Source organism: Adiantum capillus-veneris, chromosome 30, assembly GCF_014529385.1.
Source record: "Adiantum capillus-veneris isolate H3 chromosome 30, ASM1452938v2, whole genome shotgun sequence".
In the NCBI taxonomy this organism is placed as follows: domain Eukaryota; kingdom Viridiplantae; phylum Streptophyta; class Polypodiopsida; order Polypodiales; family Pteridaceae; genus Adiantum; species Adiantum capillus-veneris.
In genome coordinates this window covers 88,911,666-88,925,737 of record NC_140960.1, presented here as the reverse complement: position 1 = coordinate 88,925,737, position 14,072 = coordinate 88,911,666, and the positions used below count along the sequence as shown (strand labels likewise).

At 41.1% G+C, this 14,072-nt stretch overlaps 1 protein-coding gene across 1 annotated transcript; it reads left to right on the top strand.

The window, feature by feature from the left end:
* Nucleotides 1–4,966: 4,966 nt before the first annotated feature.
* Nucleotides 4,967–10,530, top strand: LOC147418368 (pentatricopeptide repeat-containing protein At2g39620-like). The gene has a single exon (XM_086506604.1). It carries the CDS (start codon nt 5,343–5,345, stop codon nt 9,204–9,206), a length of 3,864 nt encoding a protein of 1,287 aa, XP_086362730.1. The 5' UTR covers nt 4,967–5,342; the 3' UTR covers nt 9,207–10,530.
* Nucleotides 10,531–14,072: the final 3,542 nt, after the last annotated feature.

Below are 14,072 nucleotides of genomic sequence, written 5' to 3'. Positions count from 1 at the left end.
TACCTTAGAGAGAAAGTCACCTATCAAGAACAGATCGGAACCGCTATGAGCCACCGAAATTGAAATTAATTAGCCTTGATAATTCAATATTGCCAAGTCATAGACAATCGTCAATGTTGACCGCAAAGTATGAAAATCTCCGCCCAAGTGCAAACTTTGCCTATACTTGAAAGCCCATTGGAAAAGACCATTTCTAATCCAGAGATGATGAATCTCCAATTGATAATTAGCAAAAAGGTGTTGCTAGCATCGATCGGCTTATACAATGTAGCTTGTGGTAGATGTTGTTTTTGATAGCTGAAGAACGTCACCAAATAAATAATATTGAAGAAATATATGCTTTTGAAACTCTTGGAGTTCTCTAAAAAAAATCCAATTTGTAGAGATTCTGGACTATACTTTGCCTTAGCTTGCCTCGGCTATCCGTCACTTGGTATTTTGTCGAATCTACACATGAAAAGAGAAATGGGGCGGGCGGGCGGGGGGGGGGGGGTATGCCGTGGGCACCCTCCCCTTGATTGGTGGTTTTTATAAAATTTACCCTAAGGGGTTGGCCTTAGGTGCCCCCAATGAGAAATCAATGAACTCTGCAGGGCTATGGCGATGGCGGGTAGTGCAATTAGAGGAGAAGGAAAGCTCACCACGCATGCTACAGAGCCCGGTGTGGTCCATCACAGAAGGAAAAAAGCTTCCTTGCCATTGCGTCCCCAACAAGCTCTCCTGCTTGCACTGAGGTGTACATCGTCTGGCGGCTCCCCTTCCTACTAAGCAACCTTTCACCCACATTCCTCCTTGTTAGAAGCCCCAAGTTGAAGAGCTTTAATATAGTGCCTTTGCCCAAAATAGCTCCACAACCCTAATTAGCTCTGATACCACTCTGAGACTAGAAGACTCTCCGCCCAACCACTGCCCTTTATATAGGCACCCAACCTCTGGCCCCTCGCATGGCAGGGAGGATTTGCCCCAATTTTTGCATAGTCTAATCTTTATGACAATGGAGTTCTAACTTTAAGTGTCTTACATAAAAATATTCACCAATGAGTTACGACTAGAGGCATCTATAAAAATGATTTAACAATTTCATCTTAGAGCCTACAATACCATTTCAATATCATCTTCCATTGAAGAAAAACCTTCCTATGACGAATTGCAAGTAAATTATCTTTAGAGATGTTTGCTAGGTTAATGAGGGGTATTTTGGGACTTTTGGATAAATCAAAGGGAATTTTGGGAATTTTTAGTTATATATAGGGTTAGATTGGAAATTTGAAAAGTTGAGGGGTATCTTGATCATTTCCACAAATTTTAGGGGTATTTTCGTAATTTTCCCCTCCATTTTTGTGGTACGTACTACAAACACAATTACAAAAGGCGTTTTTTGAGGGAATCTATATTATGGAATTTAATTGACCACTCACTAAGGAAGCATAGAACATTTTGGACTCGGCACAAACTAGGTATATGTTTTATTTATATAATTCTTTATATAAGCTCACTTTTGTTAAGAGAAGGTTTGAAAATTGCCCATAAGCCCTTTTCCATTAGGTAGCCCTTCAACATGGTTTGACACGTGTGAAAACCATATTCATCAAACCTCTCTATTCCCTTAATGTGCTTTGGAGTGGTATTCGCACTTGGAGACTCTCAAGGCCAATGCCTAAACTTGTGACAAGTACACAATCACTCTATTATCTCTAAAGATTGTGATGATTAAAAAATACAATGTAACTGTTTGAGTCGTGCTTGGTTGCCAAAGATTAGAGTTTAAAATGTGTGTGTGTGTGTGTGTGTGAGAGAGAGAGAGAGAGAGAGAGAGAGAGAGAATTAAAAGTTGAGTATGGAGTTTCCTATTTCCCCCTTAAGTTGGATTCTTCCATGGACAACACCTTTAACAACTGTGGCATTGATGGTGCTTATCAGAGGATGCGGAATCACTTCTTTGTGAAGAATTTAGCCCTAGTGAGCAATGTGGACTACCATCTTCTTGGATTATGGCACCAAGTGCAAAATGTTATCGGAATGCCGCAAGAAAGTTCTCCCTTACCAGGCTTGTCACCTCAATTAACTATATAATATATTTCCCTTTACGTCCACGTGACTAGATAAAAGATTGTAACACCTTGCATTTGAAGAGACTCTTAGCGGATCTGATTGAGTACCTTAAATGGAATTGACTACCTGGATACAAAGTTTCCCAAGCTCCCAATATTAGCATATGCTCTTTGACCCCACAACCTCATATACCATGTAAAATATTAATAGGCTAGGCAAGATGCCGTAATGGGCTCGTTGTGTGAGGCAATCAGGAATAAGGATATTCATTTTTAGCTCTGGAAATAGTGCACACACACACACACATACACACATGTCACTTTCATTTGTGGATTACTTTTCTGAGAATGGATACTTGCTGATATTTAACACTATATGGATGGCAGGTATAAGTTAAAAAGGTTTTAAGTAGGACATAGATACATTTGATAGGTTCATTGACACCTGTAATACATATTCAAAGCTAACAAATCTATTGTCTTGTTTATATGGATGCATGTGAGGACTCTATCTTTACTTAGGATCTTTTTTGCTTTGCTGTTGTCCCATCACTGTTGAACCTCGCCTCTTCACTTTAAAATAAGTTGTTCTTGACTATCTTATATACAAAACACTAGAATGATACCTCATTCTCACTATGATGTACAAAAATGAATCAAAGACTGGATTTTTATTTGTGCTAATCATTGTCCTTGTCTAAAGCCAGTTGTCTTGTGAAAAGTTATGTTCTTTTGTGTATAAGTCTAAAAACAACACACACACACACACACACACACACACACACAAAGACTAGGTACTCAATCAAGAGCTGAGATGGTATCCTTTGAGCTTAAACTCTCAGTGCACTTTGAAAATATAAATTTAATGGAATGGTAGCAAAGAGTTGCACAAATAGTGGATAGGTCACCCAATTTATGAGATTAGTTATACCCGAATTGAGCATAATCTCCACCTAAGAGGGCTTTGTACAAATTTGCAATGTACACACTAGCAAAAGTTCATAATGGCAAGTAGCATACAAGTGCTTTATTAACGCAATGAACAAAAGCCACACACACTAATTTTGAGATTAGTTATACGCAAATTGAGTACACATAATCTCCACCAAAGAGGGTTTACGGATTGGCACTGTACTCCCCCAAAGAGGGTTTACGGATTGGCACTGTACACACTAGCAAAAGTTCATAATGGCAAGTAACATACAACTGCTTATTATTGCAATGAACAAAAACTGCACACACTAATGTAGGGATTAGTGAGAGTTTATGACAGACTCTAGCAAAAATATTCTATATATTCTCCACCTAATCAAAACTAATTAACCATGGAGGTAAGTAGCTCCTTGGGGGATAGTGGCCCAAGAACATCATCCACACATAGATAATCAAGCATTTGATTAGTGAGATAGTTATTGGCTATGTGGTAACTAATTTGCCAGTGGGCTTGTAAGCTAGTTGGACCAAGAAATGTTAATCCTTATCTAGCTTTAATACCACTTGTTAGAGATAGGGTTGAAGACGTAGAGGCAATGGGCATTATCAAGGGAAAATGAAGTAGGCATAACTTGCCTTATGAAGGAAGTGTGTACAAACACTCTCTTATGTAGATGGAGAGAAGCACATTATGGCTAACATCTAATGAGGTGGGAGCTATGACATCATGCTACGAATGGATTGTAAGGATACTTCTCGATTTTTGTGAAATGAATATTTGCCAAGTTGGCATCACATGGGTGGTTCATTAACATAGTAAATGGGCTTATTCATTTTGTGGTGACTAATCATCTCATGGGGTAATCATATCATGGGCTACTTATTTCGTACAAGAGGAAGCTTACAATGAAGGTTAGGATCATAGGCTAAAACCCATCCCCAGCATTAGGGCCTCTCTCCCATGATGTTCATGGAACTTCCTCAAAATTGTGGCATGCAGATCTCAACTTGTTTGGAGACATAGCTCAATCAAATGTATCCCCTCAAAGCATATCTCAACAAGTTTCTTTATCCTTGCATGGGATTGACTTCTTCCCTAGGAATGTAATTATCCAAGTCCTGATCAACTTAAACCCTACCAAGGCACATCTTTAGCGAGAGGGATCATCACAAGCAAAAGAGAGGTACGACAAGGGTAATCATGCCCAAGGAGCATGATACCCACTTTGTAGCCATTCTAATGTTAACATAGATTAGTCAATTATTCTTTGTCATATACTCTCACTCTTCCACCAATTCAGCCCTCATTAGGGCATCTCTCATGATTAGGCTAGCGTTTCTACGAAGCTCTAGCCTCAATTTTGTTTATTTTTGGGTAATCAACTATGTACACAACTCCATTTATGTGGTCTCTACTATGACAAAAGGAAATTTTCAGAGAAGATATACTATAGAAAATAACTAAAGCATGCACTAAGGATTCTTAAAACACATGCAATAGCCACAACTTTCCTTCTCTATAAATGCTAAAAGTTTCAATATGAGGAATCCTATAATTGTATTTTATCATTATGGGTGTGTAACTTGCGGGCCAATTGATGGCTCGTTTTATCTAGCTCTTACAAAGCATGGAGTGAGTAACTTGTGGCTCATTTATATCTAGCCATCGAAGTCCAATGTTTACTATAATTGTGTCGCTTATCCCATCTAGAGTTTAGGAATCCCATTGACAACAAGAGGAAGGGAAAAATTCCACACAAATTGCGGGTTGATAGATGCCTCGTTTTATCTAGCTCTCACAAAGCATGGGGTGAGTAACTTGTGGCTCATGTATATCTCAATGTTTACTATAATTGTGTCGCTCATCCCATCTAGAGTTTAAAAATTCCAAGCAAAGTTTCAAAACATTAGGCAAAAATTCTTTTGCAGTATTGTTGGAAAGTGCATTGCGGACAAACGTGCTGCGATAGCAGCGCCCCCCCCCCCCCGCAAAACACACACACACAAACACACACACACACACACACATTTCAAATGGGCTCGACGCGCATCATCTACCAGAGGATGTCTCTACGCAATGTTCTCAGGGGCAACATACTCTTGTCAGTTGATGTCTGTACATGCAAAACCTCTTGCGTCTCCTTAGTCTCCAGAGTTGTCTCTATGGGTGGCAAGAAAGCAGGTCTGGAAACTCTTGGGTCGTGCTGGAACCACATATATGTGCCAATTGCACGTATATGTGTCCACCAGATGTTTGTGTGCTACCTCATCTCTATGCCAGAGCATGGTTTTGTGCTGTTGCATCTGATTCCCACCCGTGCTCAACCAGGGTAGTAGTTCCTTGACCCCTAAAGAGACATGTGTCTTGCTCAACATGTGTACAACGGGTTGACCCTTTCAGAGAAGCTAACCATTGACTCGATTATCACAGGCTATGTCAAAGAAGGTAAACCCCAGAATGCTCTAATGCTTTGGCAGGGAATGCATCATGATCACTCTGTGTGCATCGATGGTCCAACATACGTAGCCCTACTAAAGGCATGTGCTAAACTTAAAGACTATGAAAGTGGCCTTAAATTACATGCAGAGATAGCCAAGACAGGCTTGTTACAATCTGATCTGTATATTGGCAACACTTTGGTTGATATGTATGCAAAGTGTGGCTCCCTTGCCAAAGCATGTCAAGCATTCAGCACTCTCCCAATGAGGGATGTAGTTGCATGGACCGTATTGCTAGCAGGATATGTTGAACATGGACAAATCAAAGAAGCTCTTGGGTGCTTTGAAAGGATGCAGCAGGGTAACATCTCACCAAATTGTATTACGTATGTTTGGAGTTTGAAAGCCTGTGGTAGTTTAGGAGCTGTGGAAAAGGGGCAAGAATTACATGCAGAAATTGAAAGAAGGGGTTTGGGCAATGGAAAGCTTGCTGTTGGTAACACGTTGATCAGCATGTATGTCAAATTTGGTTGGCTTGCAATAGCACAGGAAGTGTTTGATAGTCTTCCAGCTCACAATGTTGTTTCCTGGACCTCACTTATAGTTGGCCATGCTGAGCAAGGGCATGAAAAGGAAGCACTTGACTGTTTTGAAAACATGCAACTTGAGGGTGTCTCTCCAGATTCTCACACCTTTGCTTGTGGTTTAAAGGCTTGTGGCACATTGGGAGCCATTGGTAAGGGCGTAGAACTACAGGCTGAGGTTGAAAGAAAGGGGTTAGTCAACACGGACCTTTTTATTGGCAATACCCTTGTTGATATGTATGTCAAATGGGGTATGCCTGCAAGAGCTCGAGAAGTTTTTGATAAGCTTCCGGTACAAGAGGTTGTCTCTTGGACATCACTTATCTCAGGATACACTGAGATTGGACTCGGGGTGGAGGCGCTCAGGGTTTTTGAACAAATGCAAGTTGAGGGTACCTCCCCAAATGTAGCCACTTATGTGTGCACTTTGAAGGCTTGCGGTGCCTTGATGGCTTTGGACAAGGGCAGAGACATACATGCAAAGCTTGAAGGCTGGAATGCACTCAAAGGGAACCTTCTTGCTGCCAATTCTCTGGTGGACATGTATGCAAAGTGTGGCTTGCTTGCAAGAGCACAAGAAGTTTTTGATAAAGTTCAGGATCCAGATGTAGTTTTGTGGACCACACTCATAGCAGGTTATGTTGGACATGGCGATGCAGAGGAAGCCCTTGAATGTTTCGAAAGGATGCAAGGACAGGCTGTTCCTTTAGATGTCATTTCCTATGTTTGCAGCCTTAAAGCATGTGGCAGCCTGGGTTCCACAGATGAAGGCAGGAAAATACATGCTGAGGCTGAAAAGAATGGTTTTGTGGTGAAAGAAATAGCTGTGAGTAATGTCTTAATTGATATGTATAATAAATGTGGAAAACTTGAAGAGGCAGAAGTAGTTTTCAACAGGATATCTTTTCCAAATGTTATATCATGGAATGCGCTCCTTACAGGTTATGTGGAAAATGGTCTTGATAATAAAGCATTGCAACGATTTGAAGAGATGCAACAAAAGGCGGTTTCCCCTGATACTCTTACGTATGTTTGCAGCTTAAAAGCTTGTTGCAGTTCAGGATGCACAGATAAAGGCAGAGGCCTGCACATGGAGATTGAGAAAAGAGGTTTTTTGGAAGGAGAAGACATTGTAGGCAATGCTTTGGTTGATATGTACGCCAAGTGTGGTTCCCTGGTAGAGTCACATAAAGTGTTTGACCATCTTCGTACAAGGGATGTAGTTTCCTGGAACTCATTGATTGGAGGGTATGCTGAACATGGGCATAGCCAGCAAGCATTGAAGCTTGTTGATTTGATGCAGAGACATGGTGTCCTTCCCAATTCGGTTACATATCTTTGTAGCTTGAAGGCTTGTATGAGCTTGGCTGCAATTAAGAGGGGCCAAGAATTGCACATTGAGATAGAGAAGAATGGGATTTTGGAAAAAGAGCCTATGATTGGGAGTGCCTTGGTTGATATGTATGCAAAGTGTGGGTTCCTTTTGAAAGCAGTGGATGTGTTCAACAAAATCCCAGCCAAAGATGTTGTCTCATGGACTGCACTGATTGCAGGATATGTTGATCAAGGATGCGGTGAGGAGGCACTTGATTGTTTAGAGCAAATGGAGCTAGACGGTGTTGCTCCAAATGCAGCTACATTTGTAAGCAGTCTGAAAGCTTGTACTAGCATAGGAGCTGTTGGAAGAGGCATAGATATACATGCTGAAGTAGAAAGAAAGGGCCTTCTAGAACGGAATCTTGTTGTGGGCAATGCATTGCTTGATATGTACGCAAAGTGTGGCTTGCTTGCAAGGGCACATGCAGTGTTGGATAAAATTCCAGTTAGAAATGTTGTCTCATGGACATCATTGATTGCAGGATATACTGAACATGGGCCAGAAGAAGATGCTCTGAAGTGCTTAGAACAAATGCAGCTTGAGGGCATCTCACCTGACTCTTTGACACTTGCTTGTAGTCTGAGAGCTTGTGGTAGTTTAGGCACCACATCAAAGGGTCAAGAAATCCATGCTGATTTTGAGAGGAAGGGCTTGTGCTCCGATGTATCTGTTGTTCACAATGCTTTGGTTGACATGTATGTGAAGTGTGGTTCATGTGCTCTGGCGCAGCAAGTCTTTGACAAACTTGTAGTTCGAGATATAGCCTCATGGAATGCCCTGATTGCTGGATATGTTGAGAATGGGCATGTGGAAGATGCAATGAGGTGCTTTGAAAGGATGCAGTTGGAAGGTGTCATTCCAAATGCAGCTTCACTTGTTTGCAGCTTAAAAGCTTGTGGCAGCGTTGGAGCATTGGATATGGGATTTGAGTTGCACACATTGATCATTACGGAAGATCTCTTGTTAAGTGAACTTGTAGGTAACACCTTGCTTGACATGTATGCCAAGTGTGGTGAAATATCAAAAGCACAAGAAGTGTTTGACAATCTGCTGGTCCAAGATGTAGTGTCATGGACTGCATTGATTGCAAGGTATGTGGAACATGGTCATGGGGAAGAAGCACTGAACTGCTTCGAACAAATGCAAATAAGGGATGTGACTCCGGATTGCATCACATATGTCTGTGCTTTGAAGGGTTGTGCCAGTGTAGGAGCCATAATCAAAGGTCGAAACATGCATATCGATGTTGAAAAGAAAGGCCACTTGGAGATGAATCACATTATGGGCAATACATTGGTTAACATGTATGCCATGTGTGATTCTCTTGTAGAAGCAGAATGTATTTTTGAGAAACTTGCGAGTCGTGATGTGGTCTCTTGGAATGCACTAATTGCAGGATACTCAGAGATTGGAGAAGGGGAAAAGGCTTTTCATAATTTCCAGAGAATGATAGGGGATAATGTAAAGCCAGACTCGGTGACCTACCTTGTTGTTCTGAATGCATGTAACCGTGCAGGGATGTTTACTGAGAGCCAAAGGTTTTTTGAGCTTATGAGTACCCATGGCATTGCTCCGACTCTTGACCACCTCACAGGTGTCATTGATCTCCTGTGCCGCGCAGGTCAATTAGAGACTGCCATTGAGTTGATCAAGAAGTCGCCTTTGAGTTCTAATGAGGTGGTCCAGCGCACTATCCTTAATCTTTGCAGAAAATGGGGACACGTATCACTTGGGAGACGAATCTTTAAACATGCAATTTCTTTGAATGGTGAGGATGATGCTGCCTTCAATGAGCTGTCACAAGTGTGTGCAATCCCTTAAACTCAGGGGTATGGATAGTAGCTAGCTACAAAAGGAGCTCCATATTGACAGTGAGATTTGGGCTATGCCAGGCTCAGTCCAGTATGTCCCTTAGAGGGTTCTCCAAAGGAGAGAAAACACTGAATCCTTGTGCTATGCTACCAGAATAGCTGGCAAGTATGGCCTAATTCGTGGATTATAAGGAAGCCGTAGGCATGGCCATAGTTGTGGTAGACTACTCACTTTGCAGATGGCAATGGCTCTGTCCTAGGTAACCTCTTTAGGGAGTATTGGTCTGCTGTGAGGTAAGGCTATGAATGAGGAAGTAGCAGTTCGTGGAGGTGCAGTTTGAGCACTGAAAAAATGTGTCAAGGCTCTCTGCCTAGCTGAAAATATCCCTTCGGAATCTCTCCACGGCAAGTACAAGTGTCTTATCCATAGACACCTCTGGTCCTTGAATTTCGTTATCTGAAGTAAAGATCCAAAAGCATGGAAGAGAGGCAAAGATACCTCCCTCAGATATCACTGTGGCAATTGTAGTGCTCCTGAGGCTCGACCTCCTGATAGCTCAACGCACATATGTGGTCTTTTACTGATGGATGTACATATCCACCTAGCTCAACTCCCGACTTGTGTCAAGAGGTGCAAGTCTGTTTGATGGCGCACCGAGTACAATGCGAGGGGAACGTCCATGTATGCAGGTGCACGATACCCATTCAAAGAGGTAGAAATTGCCGTATCGTTTTCATACCCAGCTATATGACAGGCTGATCCATGTCCTTCAAATCCTATTGCACAATACTCATTTCTTGATACGGCTCCTAGCAGCAAAGCTTTGAGTGGAGGCTGTACTCAAAAAGACAGATTGCATAACTCTGGCTGATTACTCAAAAGCAATCCACAATCATATAATTACTCAAAAAGGCTGCAAGCAGTAGCCACCTCTGGTCTCCAAAGAGGCAAATTCAACTCCCTCAGATATCGTTGCAGCTCTCCATGGTGCCTGAGCATCAGTACCCGCCTTTGGTCCTCTTCAAGTGTAAAGTGGGACATGTGGAAGGAGGGTGTTACTTGCCTACATGTTATCATGCAGGATCTTGGATGCCTAAATCTGTTTTTGTTGAGATGTCAAGCTCAACATGTACGTCTCCTGGATGACTACCACCAACAGTCATCATCACTCTCGCGCCTTGGTGGATATGCATATCTTTTCCCAATGATACTACCCCGAGTTGGTCTACCCACTGGAGTGATGGCACACTAATCTACTCACCTCACTCACTAGCAGTTTACACTAAACCGTTGTACTAGTTTTTTACTTTATGTTGTATTTTCTCCTTGCCTCCATCTTTGTTATATGTGCGTGTGCGTGTGCATGCTTGCAAGAGCTCAAGCTCTCTTTTCTTGTCTATATCTTAACACGGTATCAGAGCCTGGTTATGTTTGAAGAGCTTGGAGCAGCAAAGGAAGATGCAAAAAGCTTTGATTTGGTTGTAATGTTCAAAGACTTTTGGGAGTTTGGTATAGGGGTATGTACGCATACTGAGGTTACACGTGGTAATTGACTATTTTTAGCAGGCTGCTCAGAGACTTGGTGCAAGTTTGGGGAAACATGTCGTCCAACAATGATAGACTTAACCACATTTTCAGTGAGAAGCTGGACAAGAACAATTTCCATGTTTAAAAGGTTAGAATGATCAATTTCCTTATTGGGACCACATTGATGGAGAGTATGAGACATCACCACCGTTACCAGAGGAAGGTGTAAGTGCTGTGCAGATATAGAGGGTCAAAGATTGGCCAGGGAGCTCGGAAGGTCATGTATTAGCTTCTGAGTGTGCAGGACACTATGATTGGGCATATAGAAATGCTCAGACTCCGAAGGAGGCTTGGGACACCCTGTTGTCATTGATGGATGTGACCACATAAAGACAAGGAAGCTGCAGTTGGGGACTTAGCTGAATACAATGACTATTCGTTGAAGATAAAGAATATATGTGACTCATTTGCATCAATTGGTTTATAGTTAATGATGATGACAAAGTTAAAGTGTGTTTACAAGGCTTAGGTTTAGAGTATTAGCAGTTCAAGACTGGTATTCATGTTCGAGAGAATATTCCCTCGTTTACAGATTTGGTGTCTTTATTGATTGTGAAAGAGAAACTTGAGAAAGACTCGGCTACGCAAGGAAGTGTCATAAAATATAATATCTAATTTTACAAAATGATTTTCTCATTTTAATCTGATCACTTAATATGAGAAGATAAAAGGGGAGCAAGAGTAACAATATAGATATGTGCTTCGAGACCTATCTCAACAGGGGACCAAAAGGAGAAATAGTTGCATCTTAATAGGGGTCCAAAAGGAGACGGTTTAACAAAGAGTAATGTGCAATAAGTGCTTTTAGATTTACCTAAGCAAGGGACAAGAGGGGAGATGGTTATATCTCAATATGAGTCCAAAGGAGGTAGTCTATCAAAGAGCAATGCGCATCTAAGGGAGCTTAAAAGATCTTAGGGTTAGCTTCATTAAAGACCTCCAAAAGTCAGTGTTAAAAAATCCTTTGACTTTACGCAAGCTACGGCTAACCTCGAGGTGGGAATCCTACCCAAGCATGAAGTGCTAAGATGCTTAAAGTGGTTATGGAAACCTTGTCCAAAGTTTGAGGTGATTTTTATGCTTAAATGACTAAGGTTCTTGAAGTGTTAAATTCAAATATAAATTCTCAAGAGGCATGATGTTTCCATGCTTGATTAACTAAGTGTTTGAAGTATTCAATCCAAACTAAATGACTTAAGAAGCATAAAAGACACATGCTTGATTGATTAAGTGCTTAAAGTATTCAAATTAAACCAAATTACTTAAGAAACATAAAAGACACATATTCAAAAAATTCTCCAAATGTGACCTTCATGATGTGCTTGAATCCTATTGGATAGGCTTTAAAGGGGTCCAATGAAAATTTAGATGAATAAAAATAAATAATTAAGTTCTCTCTCTTAAAGAGGAAAAAGAGAACACATGTCGCAAATGATATAATTAAATATTACTAGCTAGAGAGAGAGAGAGAGAGAGAGAGAGAGAGAGAGAGAGGTGGATGTTATGTTATGTTAATGTTATGCATCACAAACATAACATAGCTAGAGAGAGAGTCTATATTATGCTCATGATGCATGAAGATTTCTATCTTTATAGCATCACCAAGGTCACAAGGAACACAAAGATTGTATTGTACCAAGTCTTTCTTGATGGGAGAATCTATAATACAAACGTCTTTTGGAGGGGGGATTGGCTCCAAGTAAATCCGGTTCTCAACTATTGTCATGTTCTCTAATACTCTCTCTCTCTTGCAAGTATTGTTCATGCCAAGTTAATTAAGTACTATGTTCATGTTGCTACTATCATCAATTAAGTTCACCCTCTATGTTCTCAAAGTAATCTCACAAAAATGCTCATTCTAATTCTCTTACTTCTGCTATTTTCAAAGTTCGTAGACCATTCCCATTACATTGGTATCAGAGCATTTGGTTTCTGTTTTGTTGCTTAAGAAGAGAGATCCTTAAGTAGCCTATTAATGGCTGATTTTGTTAATTATATTAGGGTAAGTGAGATTGGGATCTATTATCGGTTTTGTTGAGCCCACTATGTGGGATATGGTACACACCTTGGGAGCTTTGGTCTTAATAATGGGATCTTTTTAGACTTGCCTACGGCTTTACCATTATTGAGCCATAAGGAGTCCGAAAGGAGCTATCCCTCTATTTTCAAAGGCTAAGAGGAGTAACAACTAAGGTTTTAAATTTCCAAAGGATATACTAAACACATTAGTATAATTAGCATGACTGATAATAACCAAGAGAGTAGAATGAACATTGATAACTTTGATTTTGCACATGAAGGTGCTAATGATGATGCCCCCATGTTTGTCAATTATCTTGTTATTAGGTTACATCAAGCTATGGGCAACCCTACTTTGCAAGCTGAATTTACCCAACAACTTTGTACTTATGGGATTTTCCTTCCTCTCCAAGAGGAGAGAGAGCTTAGGAGGCCTCTTGATGGGACTCCCGAAAGAAGACTCTCTCCCATAAGAGAGGAGGAATCCAAACAATGAGAAAGAAGCAAAACTCTAAGTTCCTCTAAGATGTGGCTCCACGAAGACGACGGTTTAGAATGTCGCCAACTCCTCCCAAGAGGAGACGGTCAACCCATAGTCCTTCTCCTCATCATTCCGAAAGGGAAGAGAGGAAACAAACGAAGAAAAAGGCAAGAAATAAGTCACCTTTTTTTCCTTCTTCTTCACCTTCCTTCTCTTCCGATGAAAGCAATAGTTATTCTCCTAGAGAATACAAGAGGAGAGAACATTGCAAAATTTACCCTGCATGGCTAAGGTCCCAAAAGCTCAAGAAATTCAAAGACAGAGGAAAGAGTATCTCTTTTATCACCTATGATGGCACCTTTAGTGCCACCAAAAAAGTATTGGCCTTCATCCAACAATTTGATGCGGCCTTTGGAAACGAGGGCTTCACGGAGTCCTCCAAGCTACGCCATGTAGATATGTACTTCCAGAAATCATCAATGGTGGTAGCCTTCATGGCAACGGAGAAGCCCCAAAGATATGGAAAATTCTACAAGTTTCCATAATGAAGCAATTCCTTGCAAGCGATGCCAAGGACAAAGTGCTCATCGAATGGCAAAGCTTGAAGCTGCTCTTCAACGAGTCTATCCACAACTATGTAGACAAGTTTTGGGATTTACATCTCAAAGCTACAGTCTTTCAAAGGATAGACTTCTCCAAACAAAAGCAACAATTTTGTGCGGGATTACTTGAAGAAATGGCCGAGTATGTCAACTCCCAACGGCCTGGTTACCGAGGTAATTCACCAC

Bases quoted from the DNA above. Each gene is read 5' to 3' on its own strand.
- LOC147418368 (XM_086506604.1), top strand. From the start codon at position 5,343: ATGTGTCTTGCTCAACATGTGTACAACGGGTTGACCCTTTCAGAGAAG.